The 19,052-nt window shown below is 48.1% G+C and overlaps 1 protein-coding gene across 1 annotated transcript in view; it reads left to right on the top strand.

The window, feature by feature from the left end:
• obscna (obscurin, cytoskeletal calmodulin and titin-interacting RhoGEF a) overlaps window positions 1-19,052 on the top strand; it is a gene marked incomplete at its 5' end in the record, with an annotated part of 182,792 nt that overhangs the window by 117,497 nt on the left and 46,243 nt on the right. Inside the window, 5 exons of the mRNA XM_084311315.1 lie at window positions 811-924; window positions 3,048-3,215; window positions 6,476-6,578; window positions 6,669-6,798; window positions 7,493-7,598. Coding sequence (XP_084167441.1) covers window positions 811-924; window positions 3,048-3,215; window positions 6,476-6,578; window positions 6,669-6,798; window positions 7,493-7,598 — 621 coding nt within the window. The remainder of the gene's footprint in view (window positions 1-810; window positions 925-3,047; window positions 3,216-6,475; window positions 6,579-6,668; window positions 6,799-7,492; window positions 7,599-19,052) is intronic.

The raw sequence follows: 19,052 nt of genomic DNA, 5'->3' as shown, positions 1-19,052 counted from the left end.
AGCCCATCGCCGTCGGTTGTGTGATTAGTAAAGGGCTAACCGGCTGTCGTGTGGCAGTGAAAGGGGTTAATCACACATATCCAGATCAAAGTCTTTTTTCAGATGCCTTCAGGATATTCGATATAGGAAGAAAAAAATATAGGAACCTAGTAGCTGACTCCCATGAGGGACAATATACTACCTTATGCATACAGACTGAATACTGTACATACGTCATCGGAGCATATATTTAGCATTTAGCATTTTTAGATCATATATTGGATTATATTTCGATGATTGGATTATTAGAAAATATATTGCATATATTTAGCATTTAGCATTTTTAGATCATATATTAGATTAGATTTAGATGATTGGATTATTAGATTATATATTGTAACTCTTTATTGTAGGGAAAATATAACTAAGAGGGCATGAATACCCTCATCTCGCACCTTGGTGCCCATATGTCCAGAGTTAATTATATTGATTTGTTATATTGTTTACACTGCTTTTGTATTCTATTTTATTTTTACTTCTTCACTGTACTATAATTAGGTCACCTGTACCATGTCTTATACCTGTACCTCTCCCCCCCCCCTCCCCCATGCTGCTATGATGCCTGAATTTCCCCAAGGGGATCAATAAAGGAATATCTTATCTTATCTTAATATGGGATCTGTGTGTGTGTGTGTGTGTGTGTGTGTGTGTGTGTGTGTGTGTGTGTGTGTGTGTGTGTGTGTGTGTGTGTGTGTGTGTGTGTGTGTGTGTGTGTGTGTGTGTGTGTGTGTGTGTGTGTGTGTGTGTGTGTGTGTGTGTGTGCACGTACAGGCCCACCAGTATTTGAGGTTCTCCTGTCGGACTTCACCGCTGGGATGGGACAGACCATCAAACTGACCTGCAGGATCACAGGATCCCCCGCACCAGCGGTCAGCTGGCTCAAAGGTGCCACATGTAGAACAACACCTACAGGGAATATCTGTACAGTAGATATTTGTACACTAACTACTGATCTCCTGGGAGACGGACGGTAATGTCATGTAATTTAACATGCACCGACCCGCATACGGGACGTTTTTCGGACTTTTTGCAACCGGCACTTTGGCGACCCCTAGTGGCTCGGGTGTGCATATTTTGTAATACAATATATATATCGAATTGAAGGCTTATTTGTTGCCTGTCGACAAAATCTGTTCAGCGGTTCTCGAGTTACATGCCGGTATTTGAGGCTTGTGCAAAGTATGCGGTATTGCGCAAAATACCACTCCCGACTCAGGCAGCAGTAGTTTCGTCAATCTAGATCTGATCTCGAAAATGATTGTGGATTGTTGTAGCCAATGAGTGTGGCTTCCAATGATACCCCATGTGGGGATGTGTGAATCAGGGATCTAGGTGAACAACTAAATTCTTTAACAGGAAGCCAAATGAATTGAAGTCTATGATAAAACTGAGTTTTTCTTTGTACACAGTTTACCAAAATCACTCCTAATCACTCAGGCTTCAGGCTATGGCTCCGTCTGGATTTGTAAGCCCCATACCACTTTCTGGGGAAATACTACCTCTGGACTACTAACTACTACAGAAAAACTTGAGTAACAAGTTTTTTTACAACTCAAGTTCAGACCTATGTTACTCTATTATGTTAGCACTAAAAGTGAATATTTTTTCTGGAATCAGAAACTTCAGAATGTCATCTTTCAAAAGAGATCAGGCTATAAGTATAAAGTATGTTGTTTTGGTTTGCAAAAAAAGTATGCAGTCCTCAAAAACGAAAACGAAAATGGCCAGGAGACTCATTGCAGGTTAACATGTGACTTACTCAGAAGCATTTTATATGACCTGATAGGGGTGTAAATATTTGACCACGATTCAGGCAACGATTAATTCAATGCATCATGAAATCTCTTCATTTGACCACGATTCGATTCAATGTGATTCGACCTTATGATCGATGCATTGTTACACCCCTATTACCTGAACATAAAATCCAGGACACTTGTCAAACACTTACCCCAAAGTTGTTGAAATGGTCCAACTTCAAAAAATGTCAATGGTCTGTTTACAAGGGGCTAACATCATGATTAGATTAATTATTTTCACTTTAAGTTGGATTCATCACGTCAGCGCCCAGTAAACAGACAGACTCTCCATTGGCATTTTGAGAAGTTGGACCATTTGTGGCCAGCCGTGGATAGGAGGGACTTGTTGAGGCAACGTCAAATTAGATTTTTTTACATATTATGAAAGTACAGATTCATACCTTCAAAATAAGCCATCATTTGAAAATTTTGGTGGGATACTTTTCAAGCTACTTCCTATGAGTCATGGTGATATCACAAAACGTATTCAGAGAAAATGGCCTTGAAACTTTCTGGAGAGTTTCACACTTGTGTGTTAAACAACTACAACCCTACCCAGAATGCATTGTATTCCATGGCCCCCTCTCTCTCTGGGGACATTAACACCTGCGTTCTAGTCAGGCTCTTTTGTTATGTCAATTTGCTTTTGTTTGCCTTCAAACATGGTCTCCATCACTACAGTCATACATTATTTTATTATGTATGCATCAGAGAATGGCTTCTTGTGTTTAGCCAACACCCATGCCACTGAGTGAAGACTTGGTTGCTTTTTCTCGTTGTGACATAGCTTTAACAATAATTCTGCTTGCAGCTTGATATGATGATTTCATTCCATTTATTTTTGTGGTTCTTAGCACTGAATTTTGAGGAAAGGCTGCATCAAAATAACTGTCTTTTGTTTCGTAGTGTGACTTGTCGTACAGACCTTGTAAGTCTAAAAGCTGAAGTCCAGATTACCACCCATCGACTTCCACCCGCTAACTCTGCCAATTGAGTTAGTATGGCGGCCGGCCCAAGCCGGAGGCAACGCCGACAGCCGGAGTCGAACCCGGTATCTCTTGCGTTGGTGACAAGCGCAATGTCCGCTGCGCCACCCAGCCGCCAAATAAAACAACACTTGAAAACATGCAACTTAAAGGGGTTTGGAAACTAATAGAAGTGGCACGGCTTCAGTCGCTTGAATGACATGGTGATGTGTTCCCTCCCTAGACGGCCTTCCACTGGAAGATGACCCCCATCACATGATCTCAGCCGACCGGACCGGCACCTGCAGCCTCATCCTGGACGGGCTCACCCCAGGAGACTCTGGCCAGTACTTGTGCTACGCTACCAGCTCCATGGGCAATGTCAGCACACTGGCCAAGATCATTGTTGAGGGTGAGTTTATGGCGTAGATGCGCCAGCATCAAAATTGTCATGTGACGGGCGCCCCAGTGGCTCACCGCATACTGCCTCGCAGACCCACGCGGCCGACCCGGGTTCGCCTCCCGCTCCCGGACGGATTTGTCGCATGTCCTCCCCCACATGTCAAGTCAAGTCAACTAATTTATTTATAGAGCACATTTAAAAGCTCGAGAGCCAACCAAAGTGCTGTACAGTACAGTCAAAGCATAAAATCAATGTCCTATAAAATACACAAATACAAAAAGGCACAACAGGACAAGACAGTACATTAAAAAAATAGGACAAGTGGATAGGGGAGCACAAAGTACAGTATAGCACACCAGGGACAGAGGAGCACAAGAAGAGATACAAGAGGGAGGGGGCAGGATAAAATTGCATGGGAGTGTGTGGGTTAGGGTGTGGGAGAATCAGGATTAATCGAAGGCTAGGGAATAAAAGTGGGTTTTTAAACGGGCCTTAAATGTCTCCAGCGTAGGAGCAGATCGAATCTCCAGGGGAAGCGTCCATATTTTGGGGGCTACAGCCTTGAAGGAGCGATCGCCTCTCTTTTTTAGTCTGGTTCTCCCTCTCCTCTGTCGGTCATGTCCTCCCCCACATCTTCTCCCGTTCTCCCTCTCCTCTGTCGGTCATGTCCTCCCCCACATCTTCTCCCGTTCTCCCTCTCCTCTGTCGGTCATGTCCTCCCCCACATCTTCTCCCGTTCTCCCTCTCCTCTGTCGGTCATGTCTGACCAATAAAAGCCGGAAAAATGCTAAAAAGAAATCTTTAAAAAAATTATAATAATTGTCATGTGATATGATATCGCTGAGGGAGATGCGCAACAAACACTGGTATTTCTTCATTTTTAAGGCCCTTATTGGTAAGCTACCTCCTTATACTACATACCTTTTGGTAAGCTACCTCCTTATACTACATCATTATTGGAATGGAATTTTGGTACCTATGGAACCCGTTCTAGTGGACTGACTGGTCCTTAAGGTCCCCAGAGTTTTCTCAGAACAGGGTAAATCTGCATTGTGCTACGATGCCCCCATAGCTCATGGAATAAACTCCAACGGTCCTTAAAGCTTGAGATTCTCCCCTCTTTTGCAGAGTTTAAAACCTTGATCTCCAACCTTTGTCAATCAAGTTGTACATGTTTTAATTAGGGATGCCCCGATCGATCGGCCACCGATCGTTATCAACCGATAATCAGTATAAATATGCGATTGGTGAATTCCGATAATGAGTCATATTCGCCGATTGCGGAAACCGATCAAGTGGAGATCTCTTGGAGGTCTCAGACACACAGGACCTGCAAACTGCCGCTGCTCCTCCTCCCTAGCCCCGCCCGCACCCGTGTAAAGTTTGTAAACACAGAGGACTGAGAGGCGGCTCCTCTGCTCGAGTCTATAGTGCATTCGACCTGAGCTAACGTTAGCTACCTAGCTATCGTTACTGTTTAAACAAAATTACCCAGTCAACTATTCACTTTTAGTAGGCATTGTCTAACGGTATTTAGCCGGCTAGCTACTGATAGCTCCGGATATAAACAAATGCTCCAGCAAGTCTAGTAGTCCATGTTGATACCTCCGTTAGCTTGTGTTAGCTTGCGTTAGCTGACGTTAGTTCACAGTTCAAAACGAAATGTCCGATTGAACTAAATAGTTGTCTTAACGTCATCTAGCCGGCTAGCAGTAGCTACAGATAGCTCCTGATATCAATGTCTTATAACATTGATTCAATCCGTATTCGAGCTGAGGGCTTGCTGAATGTGATATGACCAAAGCACAGTAGTAACGTTATACCAATAGGGTCCAGCTGCAGCGCCGGAGAATCCTTTTTGGAGCTGGAGGCTACTAGAGTACACAGACAGTGGCGCTGTTTGCAGATAGCGAGCATTTTGACTTGTTGCGTGGTGGCGATGTCTCGCAGATAATACAAGTACAAGTCTAATTATATGATATATATATTTTTTATAAAAAAAATTATATAAAATATATTTTTATTTCTTTTTAATCAAACGCGATCGGTATCGGATCGGTATCGGCCGATATGGCTCACGACGATCGGTGATCGGTATCGGTGGCAAAAAACGTGATCGGGGGATCCCTAGTTTTAATTGATTGTTATCCTTACTTGTCTTATTGTTGTGATTTTATATGCTGTATGTGTGATTTTATATGCCTTTTTTTAGCTTAACTCTGTATGTTTTGCTTAACTCTGTATGTTTTGCTTAACTCTGTATGTACACTCGACGTGACTGTAAATGAGGGAAACCTCAGTTGCCTTTCGCGTTTAAATAAAGGTTTGAAATTAGGGATGTCCGATATTATCGGCCGATATTGGCATTAGAATAGAATAGACTTTTAATTGTCATTGCACACAAGTATACAACGAAATTTCAGGGGAGCTCCCACAGACCGTAGTACAATATATACATACATGTAATAGATAACACTGTACATATAACAGAATATTTTAAATAATAAAGTGCATGATGAGCGGTAACATAGTGGTTATCAAGTCCAGGTAAGTGCATGGTGCATGTGAGGGGACAGTCAATGAGAATTTAACAGTCTGACTGCTTCGGGGGAAAAGCTGTTCATAAATCTTGAACTCTTGGCATGTATGGACCGGTATCTCCTCCCTGAGGGAAGGAGCTGAAAGAGGTGATGTGCTGGGTGAGACTGGTCCTTGATGATACACTTGGAGCGGTGGAGGCAGCGGGAGGTGAAGACGGAGGTGATGTTTGGTAGAGGAGTCCCGACGATCCTGCCTGCCGCCTTCACCACCCTCTGTAGAGCCTCTTGCTCTGCCTTTGTGCAGCTGGAGAACCACACAGACACACCGTAGGTCAGCACACTCTCAACCGCACAATGATAAAAGTTGACAAGGAGATTAAGATGTAATATCGGAAATGATCGGTTTTCAAAAAAATATATTTGTATTTATTTATTTTTATTTGCCCAGGCAAGCAAGTAAGAACAAATAAAAATGTTATTTATTGTGAAAGGTATGCATAATGTTGTGTTTTGGGGGGGGGGGGGGACCCCGCATATATCGGTATCGGTTGATATCGGTATCGGAAATTAAGAGTTGGACAATATCGGTATATCGAAAAAAAAAAAAGCCAATATCGAACATCCCTATTTGAAATTAAATGAAATAATGTCAAGGGCCATGTGTGTGACTCCTACATGTGAGTGCAGCACGGCCCCATTCTGAACCAATACGTCTGTGTTGCTGCACAGCTCCACCCAGGTTTGTGAGCCGGCTGGAGAGCGCCTGTCTGATGGAAGGAGAGGACCTCCAGTTCATCTGCTCCACGCTCACCGCTCCTTTACCGCGAGTCAGGTAGGCAATAGATTTCACAATAAAAGTCACAATGTGATTGACTTGGTCATTGTGTGTACCACCAAACCTGTTCCTTTTTGGCTACGGCAGGTGGTTGAAAGATGGCAGAGAGTTGGCTGACCAGCAGAAATACTACGTACTGAACGATGCCCGCAGTGGCATCCTGACTCTGACTGTGCTCAGTGCCACAGAGGCAGACGTGGGACAGTATGAATGCGAGGTAAGAGACCTACGGACCTACTTTCATTTGTATGTTGGTTCACATCCCTCTGTCAAAGAGACGAGAACAAACTGCAAGGTGTTGTCAACCTTAGCCAAAAAAAAATTATCGGCAGAACACAAAGATCCCTAGCACACTTTAAAAGTGCTCAAGAAAGCACATAAGATCATTTGTGCCTCCACCCACACATGTCCTTCATGTATGTTTTGAGCTGCTGCCCTCAGGAAAGCGCTTTAGACAGCCTGCCTGTAAAACAAACAGAAGGAAGTTTGGGTTTGTTCCAGAGGCCATTCGACTGGGGAATGGCCACAGTGGAAGGAATGGTCAGTTTACTGACATGCACCCTTTGACCCCTTGATTTTAAGATACAATTTTGACGAAATTTACTGACCGAATTTATTTATTGGACTTGACAGATCAACAATGTAGGGATCCCGTTCTGGCAGTGTCATGTCTCTCTTGTGCTTTGGTTGTGTCATGTATGTCTCTTGTCCCCTGTTTTGTCCTGAATGTGTGTAGAAGTGCAGCTGTTTGCCGTATTCATGCTCTAAATTGCCCCTTGCGGGACTAATAAAGTTTTCTGAATTGAATTGAAGACCTACATGCTGTTGAGGAAGCTATTATATACATTATCCAGACAATCGAGGTCAGAGATGTTCTTTTCAGACATGCATTCTGTCCTGCTGCGTTTCAGCTCTGGAACGAGTTGGGTTGTGTCAGGTGTAGAGCAGGCCTGTGCCCCGCCTACGTACCGTCCGTGGACATCGAGGAGAACCGACCGCCGGACTCGTCTCCAACAGGTAGGGCGGTCCCTGCCAAGGTAGATATCAACCTCAGAAGAGGGAAGCGTATGATGTCTGGGTTTTCATTTGGATTTGTAGTAAACAGGCGAGGGGTGGGTTAGGAGTTAGTGGAGCGATGGGTTAGGAGTTAGTGGAGCCGTTGGGTTAGGAGTTAGTGGAGCGATGGGTTAGGAGTTAGTGGAGCGATGGGTTAGGAGTTAGTGGAGCGATGGGGTGGGTTAGGAGTTAGTGGAGCGATGGGTTAGGAGTTAGTGGAGCGATGGGTTAGGAGTTAGTGGAGCGATAAGTTAGGAGTTAGTGGAGCGATGGGTTAGGAGTTAGTGGAGCGATGGGTTAGGAGTTAGTGGAGCGATGGGTTAGGAGTTAGTGGAGCGATGGGTTAGGAGTTAGTGGAGCGATGGGGTGGGTTAGGAGTTAGTGGAGCGATGGGTTAGGAGTTAGTGGAGCGGTGGGTTAGGAGTTAGTGGAGCGATGGGTTAGGAGTTAGTGGAGCGATGGGTTAGGAGTTAGTGGAGCGATGGGTTAGGAGTTAGTGGAGCGGTGGGTTAGGAGTTAGTGGAGCGATGGGTTAGGAGTTAGTGGAGCGATGGGTTAGGAGTTAGTGGAGCGATGGGTTAGGAGTTAGTGGAGCGATGAGGTGGGTTAGGAGTTAGTGGAGCGATGGGTTAGGAGTTAGTGGAGCGATGTGTTAGGAGTTAGTGGAGCGATGGGGTGGGTTAGGAGTTAGTGGAGCGATGGGTTAGGAGTTAGAGGAGCGATGGGTTAGGAGTTAGTGGAGCCGTTGGGTTAGGAGTTAGTGGAGCGATGGGTTAGGAGTTAGAGGAGCGATGGGTTAGGAGTTAGTGGAGCGATGGGTTAGGAGTTAGTGGAGCGATGGGTTAGGAGTTAGTGGAGCGATGGGTTAGGAGTTAGTGGAGCGATGGGTTAGGAGTTAGTGGAGCGATGGGTTAGGAGTTAGTGGAGCGATGGGTTAGGAGTTAGTGGAGCGGGTGGGTTAGGAGTTAGTGGAGCGATGGGTTAGGAGTTAGTGGAGCGATGGGTTAGGAGTTAGTGGAGCGATGGGTTAGGAGTTAGTGGAGCGATGGGTTAGGAGTTAGTGGAGCGGTGGGTTAGGAGTTAGTGGAGCGATGGGGTGGGAGTTAGTGGAGCGATGGGTTAGGAGTTAGTGGAGCGATGGGTTAGGAGTTAGTGGAGCGATGGGTTAGGAGTTAGTGGAGCGATGGGTTAGGAGTTAGTGGAGCGGTGGGTTAGGAGTTAGTGGAGCGATGGGGTGGGAGTTAGTGGAGCGATGGGGTGGGTTAGGAGTTAGTGGAGCGATGGGTTAGGAGTTAGTAGAGCGGTGGGTTAGGAGTTAGTGGAGCGATGGGTTAGGAGTTAGTGGAGCGATGGGTTAGGAGTTAGTGGAGCCGTTGGGTTAGGAGTTAGTGGAGCGATGGGTTAGGAGTTAGAGGAGCGATGGGTTAGGAGTTAGTGGAGCGATGGGTTAGGAGTTAGTGGAGCGATGGGTTAGGAGTTAGTGGAGCCGTTGGGTTAGGAGTTAGTGGAGCGATGGGTTAGGAGTTAGTGGAGCGATGGGTTAGGAGTTAGTGGAGCGATGGGTTAGGAGTTAGTGGAGCGATGGGTTAGGAGTTAGTGGAGCGATGGGTTAGGAGTTAGTGGAGCGATGGGTTAGGAGTTAGTGGAGCGATGGGTTAGGAGTTAGTGGAGCCGTTGGGTTAGGAGTTAGTGGAGCCGTTGGGTTAGGAGTTAGTGGAGCGATGGGTTAGGAGTTAGTGGAGCAATGGGTTAGGAGTTAGTGGAACGATGGGTTAGGAGTTAGTGGAGCCGTTGGGTTAGGAGTTAGTGGAGCGATGGGTTAGGAGTTAGTGGAGCGATGGGTTAGGAGTTAGTGGAGCGATGGGTTAGGAGTTAGTGGAGCGATGGGTTAGGAGTTAGTGGAGCGATGGGTTAGGAGTTAGTGGAGCGATGGGTTAGGAGTTAGTGGAGCGATGGGTTAGGAGTTAGTGGAGCGGGTGGGTTAGGAGTTAGTGGAGCGATGGGTTAGGAGTTAGTGGAGCGATGGGTTAGGAGTTAGTGGAGCGATGGGTTAGGAGTTAGTGGAGCGATGGGTTAGGAGTTAGTGGAGCGATGGGTTAGGAGTTAGTGGAGCGGTGGGTTAGGAGTTAGTGGAGCGATGGGGTGGGAGTTAGTGGAGCGATGGGTTAGGAGTTAGTGGAGCGATGGGTTAGGAGTTAGTGGAGCGATGGGTTAGGAGTTAGTGGAGCGATGGGTTAGGAGTTAGTGGAGCGGTGGGTTAGGAGTTAGTGGAGCGATGGGGTGGGAGTTAGTGGAGCGATGGGGTGGGTTAGGAGTTAGTGGAGCGATGGGTTAGGAGTTAGTAGAGCGGTGGGTTAGGAGTTAGTGGAGCGATGGGTTAGGAGTTAGTGGAGCGATGGGTTAGGAGTTAGTGGAGCGATGGGTTAGGAGTTAGTGGAGCGATGGGTTAGGAGTTAGTGGAGCCGTTGGGTTAAGAGTTAGTGGAGCGATGGGTTAGGAGTTAGTGGAGCGGGTGGGTTAGGAGTTAGTGGAGCGATGGGGTGGGTTAGGAGTTAGTGGAGCGATGGGTTAGGAGTTAGTGGAGCAGTGGGTTAGGAGTTAGTGGAGCGATGGGTTAGGAGTTAGTGGAGCGATGGGTTAGGAGTTAGTGGAGCGATGGGGTGGGTTAGGAGTTAGTGGAGCGATGGGTTAGGAGTTAGTGGAGCGATGGGTTAGGAGTTAGTGGAGCGATGGGTTAGGAGTTAGTGGAGCGGTGGGTTAGGAGTTAGTGGAGCGATGGGGTGGGAGTTAGTGGAGCGATGGGTTAGGAGTTAGTGGAGCGATGGGTTAGGAGTTAGTGGAGCGATGGGTTAGGAGTTAGTGGAGCGATGGGTTAGGAGTTAGTGGAGCGGTGGGTTAGGAGTTAGTGGAGCGATGGGTTAGGAGTTAGTGGAGCGATGGGTTAGGAGTTAGTGGAGCGATGAGGTGGGTTAGGAGTTAGTGGAGCGATGGGTTAGGAGTTAGTGGAGCGATGTGTTAGGAGTTAGTGGAGCGATGGGGTGGGTTAGGAGTTAGTGGAGCGATGGGTTAGGAGTTAGAGGAGCGATGGGTTAGGAGTTAGTGGAGCCGTTGGGTTAGGAGTTAGTGGAGCGATGGGTTAGGAGTTAGAGGAGCGATGGGTTAGGAGTTAGTGGAGCGATGGGTTAGGAGTTAGTGGAGCGATGGGTTAGGAGTTAGTGGAGCCGTTGGGTTAGGAGTTAGTGGAGCGATGGGTTAGGAGTTAGTGGAGCGATGGGTTAGGAGTTAGTGGAGCGATGGGTTAGGAGTTAGTGGAGCGATGGGTTAGGAGTTAGTGGAGCGATGGGTTAGGAGTTAGTGGAGCGATGGGTTAGGAGTTAGTGGAGCCGTTGGGTTAGGAGTTAGTGGAGCCGTTGGGTTAGGAGTTAGTGGAGCGATGGGTTAGGAGTTAGTGGAGCAATGGGTTAGGAGTTAGTGGAGCGATGGGTTAGGAGTTAGTGGAGCCGTTGGGTTAGGAGTTAGTGGAGCGATGGGTTAGGAGTTAGTGGAGCGATGGGTTAGGAGTTAGTGGAGCGATGGGTTAGGAGTTAGTGGAGCGATGGGTTAGGAGTTAGTGGAGCGATGGGTTAGGAGTTAGTGGAGCGATGGGTTAGGAGTTAGTGGAGCGATGGGTTAGGAGTTAGTGGAGCGGGTGGGTTAGGAGTTAGTGGAGCGATGGGTTAGGAGTTAGTGGAGCGATGGGTTAGGAGTTAGTGGAGCGATGGGTTAGGAGTTAGTGGAGCGATGGGTTAGGAGTTAGTGGAGCGATGGGTTAGGAGTTAGTGGAGCGGTGGGTTAGGAGTTAGTGGAGCGATGGGGTGGGAGTTAGTGGAGCGATGGGTTAGGAGTTAGTGGAGCGATGGGTTAGGAGTTAGTGGAGCGATGGGTTAGGAGTTAGTGGAGCGATGGGTTAGGAGTTAGTGGAGCGGTGGGTTAGGAGTTAGTGGAGCGATGGGGTGGGAGTTAGTGGAGCGATGGGGTGGGTTAGGAGTTAGTGGAGCGATGGGTTAGGAGTTAGTAGAGCGGTGGGTTAGGAGTTAGTGGAGCGATGGGTTAGGAGTTAGTGGAGCGATGGGTTAGGAGTTAGTGGAGCGATGGGTTAGGAGTTAGTGGAGCGATGGGTTAGGAGTTAGTGGAGCCGTTGGGTTAGGAGTTAGTGGAGCGATGGGTTAGGAGTTAGTGGAGCGGGTGGGTTAGGAGTTAGTGGAGCGATGGGGTGGGTTAGGAGTTAGTGGAGCGATGGGTTAGGAGTTAGTGGAGCAGTGGGTTAGGAGTTAGTGGAGCGATGGGTTAGGAGTTAGTGGAGCGATGGGTTAGGAGTTAGTGGAGCGATGGGGTGGGTTAGGAGTTAGTGGAGCGATGGGTTAGGAGTTAGTGGAGCGATGGGTTAGGAGTTAGTGGAGCGATGGGTTAGGAGTTAGTGGAGCGGTGGGTTAGGAGTTAGTGGAGCGATGGGGTGGGAGTTAGTGGAGCGATGGGTTAGGAGTTAGTGGAGCGATGGGTTAGGAGTTAGTGGAGCGATGGGTTAGGAGTTAGTGGAGCGATGGGTTAGGAGTTAGTGGAGCAGTGGGTTAGGAGTTAGTGGAGCGATGGGGTGGGAGTTAGTGGAGCGATGGGGTGGGTTAGGAGTTAGTGGAGCGATGGGTTAGGAGTTAGTAGAGCGGTGGGTTAGGAGTTAGTGGAGCGATGGGTTAGGAGTTAGTGGAGCGATGGGTTAGGAGTTAGTGGAGCGATGGGTTAGGAGTTAGTGGAGCGATGGGTTAGGAGTTAGTGGAGTGATGGGGTGGGTTAGGAGTTAGTGGAGCGATGGGTTAGGAGTTAGTGGAGCGATGGGTTAGGAGTTAGTGGAGCGATGGGTTAGGAGTTAGTGGAGCGATGGGTTAGGAGTTAGTGGAGCGATGGGTTAGGAGTTAGTGGAGCGATGGGTTAGGAGTTAGTGGAGCGATGGGTTAGGAGTTAGTGGAGCGATGGGTTAGGAGTTAGTGGAGCGATGGGGTGGGTTAGGAGTTAGTGGAGCGATGGGTTAGGAGTTAGTGGAGCGGTGGGTTAGGAGTTAGTGGAGCGATGGGTTAGGAGTTAGTGGAGCGATGGGTTAGGAGTTAGTGGAGCGATGGGTTAGGAGTTAGTGGAGCGGTGGGTTAGGAGTTAGTGGAGCGATGGGTTAGGAGTTAGTGGAGCGATGGGTTAGGAGTTAGTGGAGCGATGGGTTAGGAGTTAGTGGAGCGATGAGGTGGGTTAGGAGTTAGTGGAGCGATGGGTTAGGAGTTAGTGGAGCGATGTGTTAGGAGTTAGTGGAGCGATGGGGTGGGTTAGGAGTTAGTGGAGCGATGGGTTAGGAGTTAGAGGAGCGATGGGTTAGGAGTTAGTGGAGCCGTTGGGTTAGGAGTTAGTGGAGCGATGGGTTAGGAGTTAGAGGAGCGATGGGTTAGGAGTTAGTGGAGCGATGGGTTAGGAGTTAGTGGAGCGATGGGTTAGGAGTTAGTGGAGCCGTTGGGTTAGGAGTTAGTGGAGCGATGGGTTAGGAGTTAGTGGAGCGATGGGTTAGGAGTTAGTGGAGCGATGGGTTAGGAGTTAGTGGAGCGATGGGTTAGGAGTTAGTGGAGCGATGGGTTAGGAGTTAGTGGAGCGATGGGTTAGGAGTTAGTGGAGCGATGGGTTAGGAGTTAGTGGAGCCGTTGGGTTAGGAGTTAGTGGAGCCGTTGGGTTAGGAGTTAGTGGAGCGATGGGTTAGGAGTTAGTGGAGCAATGGGTTAGGAGTTAGTGGAACGATGGGTTAGGAGTTAGTGGAGCCGTTGGGTTAGGAGTTAGTGGAGCGATGGGTTAGGAGTTAGTGGAGCGATGGGTTAGGAGTTAGTGGAGCGATGGGTTAGGAGTTAGTGGAGCGATGGGTTAGGAGTTAGTGGAGCGATGGGTTAGGAGTTAGTGGAGCGATGGGTTAGGAGTTAGTGGAGCGATGGGTTAGGAGTTAGTGGAGCGATGGGTTAGGAGTTAGTGGAGCGGGTGGGTTAGGAGTTAGTGGAGCGATGGGTTAGAAGTTAGTGGAGCGATGGGTTAGGAGTTAGTGGAGCGATGGGTTAGGAGTTAGTGGAGCGATGGGTTAGGAGTTAGTGGAGCGATGGGTTAGGAGTTAGTGGAGCGGTGGGTTAGGAGTTAGTGGAGCGATGGGGTGGGAGTTAGTGGAGCGATGGGTTAGGAGTTAGTGGAGCGATGGGTTAGGAGTTAGTGGAGCGATGGGTTAGGAGTTAGTGGAGCGATGGGTTAGGAGTTAGTGGAGCGGTGGGTTAGGAGTTAGTGGAGCGATGGGGTGGGAGTTAGTGGAGCGATGGGGTGGGTTAGGAGTTAGTGGAGCGATGGGTTAGGAGTTAGTAGAGCGGTGGGTTAGGAGTTAGTGGAGCGATGGGTTAGGAGTTAGTGGAGCGATGGGTTAGGAGTTAGTGGAGCGATGGGTTAGGAGTTAGTGGAGCGATGGGTTAGGAGTTAGTGGAGCCGTTGGGTTAAGAGTTAGTGGAGCGATGGGTTAGGAGTTAGTGGAGCGGGTGGGTTAGGAGTTAGTGGAGCGATGGGGTGGGTTAGGAGTTAGTGGAGCGATGGGTTAGGAGTTAGTGGAGCAGTGGGTTAGGAGTTAGTGGAGCGATGGGTTAGGAGTTAGTGGAGCGATGGGTTAGGAGTTAGTGGAGCGATGGGGTGGGTTAGGAGTTAGTGGAGCGATGGGTTAGGAGTTAGTGGAGCGATGGGTTAGGAGTTAGTGGAGCGATGGGTTAGGAGTTAGTGGAGCGGTGGGTTAGGAGTTAGTGGAGCGATGGGGTGGGAGTTAGTGGAGCGATGGGTTAGGAGTTAGTGGAGCGATGGGTTAGGAGTTAGTGGAGCGATGGGTTAGGAGTTAGTGGAGCGATGGGTTAGGAGTTAGTGGAGCGGTGGGTTAGGAGTTAGTGGAGCGATGGGTTAGGAGTTAGTGGAGCGATGGGTTAGGAGTTAGTGGAGCGATGAGGTGGGTTAGGAGTTAGTGGAGCGATGGGTTAGGAGTTAGTGGAGCGATGTGTTAGGAGTTAGTGGAGCGATGGGGTGGGTTAGGAGTTAGTGGAGCGATGGGTTAGGAGTTAGAGGAGCGATGGGTTAGGAGTTAGTGGAGCCGTTGGGTTAGGAGTTAGTGGAGCGATGGGTTAGGAGTTAGAGGAGCGATGGGTTAGGAGTTAGTGGAGCGATGGGTTAGGAGTTAGTGGAGCGATGGTTTAGGAGTTAGTGGAGCCGTTGGGTTAGGAGTTAGTGGAGCGATGGGTTAGGAGTTAGTGGAGCGATGGGTTAGGAGTTAGTGGAGCGATGGGTTAGGAGTTAGTGGAGCGATGGGTTAGGAGTTAGTGGAGCGATGGGTTAGGAGTTAGTGGAGCGATGGGTTAGGAGTTAGTGGAGCGATGGGTTAGGAGTTAGTGGAGCCGTTGGGTTAGGAGTTAGTGGAGCCGTTGGGTTAGGAGTTAGTGGAGCCGTTGGGTTAGGAGTTAGTGGAGCGATGGGTTAGGAGTTAGTGGAGCAATGGGTTAGGAGTTAGTGGAGCGATGGGTTAGGAGTTAGTGGAGCCGTTGGGTTAGGAGTTAGTGGAGCGATGGGTTAGGAGTTAGTGGAGCGATGGCTTAGGAGTTAGTGGAGCGATGGGTTAGGAGTTAGTGGAGCGATGGGTTAGGAGTTAGTGGAGCGATGGGTTAGGAGTTAGTGGAGCGATGGGTTAGGAGTTAGTGGAGCGATGGGTTAGGAGTTAGTGGAGCGATGGGTTAGGAGTTAGTGGAGCGGGTGGGTTAGGAGTTAGTGGAGCGATGGGTTAGGAGTTAGTGGAGCGATGGGTTAGGAGTTAGTGGAGCGATGGGTTAGGAGTTAGTGGAGCGATGGGTTAGGAGTTAGTGGAGCGATGGGGTGGGAGTTAGTGGAGCGATGGGTTAGGAGTTAGTGGAGCGATGGGTTAGGAGTTAGTGGAGCGATGGGTTAGGAGTTAGTGGAGCGATGGGTTAGGAGTTAGTGGAGCGGTGGGTTAGGAGTTAGTGGAGCGATGGGGTGGGAGTTAGTGGAGCGATGGGGTGGGTTAGGAGTTAGTGGAGCGATGGGTTAGGAGTTAGTAGAGCGGTGGGTTAGGAGTTAGTGGAGCGATGGGTTAGGAGTTAGTGGAGCGATGGGTTAGGAGTTAGTGGAGCGATGGGTTAGGAGTTAGTGGAGCGATGGGTTAGGAGTTAGTGGAGCCGTTGGGTTAGGAGTTAGTGGAGCGATGGGTTAGGAGTTAGTGGAGCGGGTGGGTTAGGAGTTAGTGGAGCGATGGGGTGGGTTAGGAGTTAGTGGAGCGATGGGTTAGGAGTTAGTGGAGCAGTGGGTTAGGAGTTAGTGGAGCGATGGGTTAGGAGTTAGTGGAGCGATGGGTTAGGAGTTAGTGGAGCGATGGGGTGGGTTAGGAGTTAGTGGAGCGATGGGTTAGGAGTTAGTGGAGCGATGGGTTAGGAGTTAGTGGAGCGATGGGTTAGGAGTTAGTGGAGCGGTGGGTTAGGAGTTAGTGGAGCGATGGGGTGGGAGTTAGTGGAGCGATGGGTTAGGAGTTAGTGGAGCGATGGGTTAGGAGTTAGTGGAGCGATGGGTTAGGAGTTAGTGGAGCGATGGGTTAGGAGTTAGTGGAGCAGTGGGTTAGGAGTTAGTGGAGTGATGGGGTGGGAGTTAGTGGAGCGATGGGGTGGGTTAGGAGTTAGTGGAGCGATGGGTTAGGAGTTAGTAGAGCGGTGGGTTAGGAGTTAGTGGAGCGATGGGTTAGGAGTTAGTGGAGCGATGGGTTAGGAGTTAGTGGAGCGATGGGTTAGGAGTTAGTGGAGTGATGGGTTAGGAGTTAGTGGAGCCGTTGGGTTAGGAGTTAGTGGAGCGATGGGTTAGGAGTTAGTGGAGCGGGTGGGTTAGGAGTTAGTGGAGCGATGGGGTGGGTTAGGAGTTAGTGGAGCGATGGGTTAGGAGTTAGTGGAGCAGTGGGTTAGGAGTTAGTGGAGCGATGGGTTAGGAGTTAGTGGAGCGATGGGTTAGGAGTTAGTGGAGCGATGGGGTGGGTTAGGAGTTAGTGGAGCGATGGGTTAGGAGTTAGTGGAGCGATGGGGTGGGTTAGGAGTTAGTGGAGCGATGGGTTAGGAGTTAGTGGAGCAGTGGGTTAGGAGTTAGTGGAGCGATGGGTTAGGAGTTAGTGGAGCGATGGGTTAGGAGTTAGTGGAGCGATGGGTTAGGAGTTAGTGGAGCGATGGGTTAGGAGTTAGTGGAGCGATGGGTTAGAAGTTAGTGGAGGGATGGGTTAGGAGTTAGTGGAGCGATGGGTTAGGAGTTAGTGGAGCGATGGGTTAGGAGTTAGTGGAGCGATGGGTTAGGAGTTAGTGGAGTGATGGGTTAGGAGTTAGTGGAGCGATGGGTTAGGAGTTAGTGGAGCGATGGGTTAGAAGTTAGTGGAGCGATGAGGTGGGTTAGGAGTTAGTGGAGCGATGGGTTAGGAGTAGGGATGTCCGATATTATCGGCTGACCGATATTATCGGCCGATATCGGCAGTAAAATGTGATATCGGAAAATATCGGTATCGGTTACATTTTTTTTTAAAACAATAACAATATTTGTTATATATATATCCAGTGAAATGATTAGTTACCTGAAATTATTCAGTTTTTTGGGTGGGGAAACCCTGCATATATCGGTATCGGTTGATATCGGTTGATATCGGTATCGGAAATTAAGAGTTGGACAATATCGGAATATCGGTATCGGTAAAAAAGCCAATATCGAGCATCCCTAGTTAGGAGTTAGTGGAGCGATGGGTTAGGAGTTAGTGGAGCGATGGGTTAGGAGTTAGTGGAGCGGTGGGTGGGTTAGGAGTTAGTGGAGCGATGGGTTAGGAGTTAGTGGAGCGATGGGATGGGTTAGGAGTTAGTGGAGCGGGTGGGTGAGTTAGGAGTTAGTGGAGCGGGTGGGTGGGTTAGGAGTTAGTGGAGCTCTAGCCTGGTGAGGCCAGACCCAAGTCCCAGGAAGAGTAGTCTCACCCAGGAAGAGTAGTCTCACCCAGGAAGAGTAGTCTCACTTTGGTGTAGACTAATGGGGATCCACAATAAAACAAAACAATAAAACAATAGCTGATCTGCGGTCTGGAGACATCACCCCTCTACAAGCGGTTGTAGGCAGGCTACTGAATTCCACCAGTGAGATGTCTATTGGCTGTGAATAGTAATTTTGACTGGATGTTTAGGCTTACTTTTTTTGGCCAATGTAATAAGCTTTGCCACAACTAGGATAGACAGTGTGTCTTGTCTATTGTGTTTACTGGGGTTTTACTGGGCAATATCTGAGCCACAGTTGCAGATGTGACCTTGTTGTTTCTGTTCCTGGTTCTCTTCTAATCGCCACGTCTCACTTCTGTCTGCGGTTCTGCCCAGGCTACGTTCTGATTTGCTTGAGGGATTAAGTTGCTATCTAGCTCCGGTAGATCTAGCTTTTCCCCCTTTCTGCCCTAATCTGTCCGAAGACTTGTAGTACATTTCCGTGTTTCCATGCTTAGTGTCATCAACTGGTAGAGAAGAGAAAGCACATGATCTGTTCCAATGTTAACACATTACATTACATTACATCACATCACATTACATTACATTACATCACATTGCATAACAACACATTACATCACATCACATCACATTACATAACAACACATTACAGTACATTACATTACAACACATCAACACATTAGTACATTGCATTACATTACATCACATTACATTACAACACTTCAGTTTCCACCTTCAACCAACCATTATCATTCTTCATGTCTCCTCTGTTCTCATTGCCAGATTACACCTCCACTCAACTACTGTTCAACTACTACTACTACTACTTCGTACTACTACAACATACTCTCTAGACACCATTCTTGTCAACATTCATGTGTGTGAAACAACATTGATACGTTTATTGTATTGTTTTTGTGTGAGTTTCATCATGTTTCCAATTTCCAGAAATGAGTTGGATTGGAACATATGGGATTTTCCTCCATTGGATTCATCTTGGTGTCCAAAAGTCAACAACATGTTACCATAACTAACAAGAGATTAAGATGACGTTAGAGAGGTGTAATTAGAGAGGTGTGCATTACTAAACAACTACAAAAATCACTTTTGTTTTTCTGTTACCACTTACCACTTAATTTCACATCATTCTAGGTTATATTTCTGACAGATACTTAGATACTTAAAGAGGCCATATTGTGATTTTTGTGTTTTATATATTAGCATTTTATAGCTGAAGAGGCATGTAGAACATCTGCAGAGTTACAAAAGGGAGTTATTCTCTCCTACAGGAATCACTGTTCCTGACCGGCTTGAAACCCCTCGTTTGTAGTAT

The sequence above is a fragment of the Notolepis coatsorum genome (genome assembly GCF_963971535.1).
Source record: "Notolepis coatsorum genome assembly, chromosome: 3".
Lineage (NCBI taxonomy): Eukaryota > Metazoa > Chordata > Actinopteri > Aulopiformes > Paralepididae > Notolepis > Notolepis coatsorum.
Note: the sequence above shows the minus strand (reverse complement) of the source record. Positions and strands in the feature narration are given on the sequence as shown.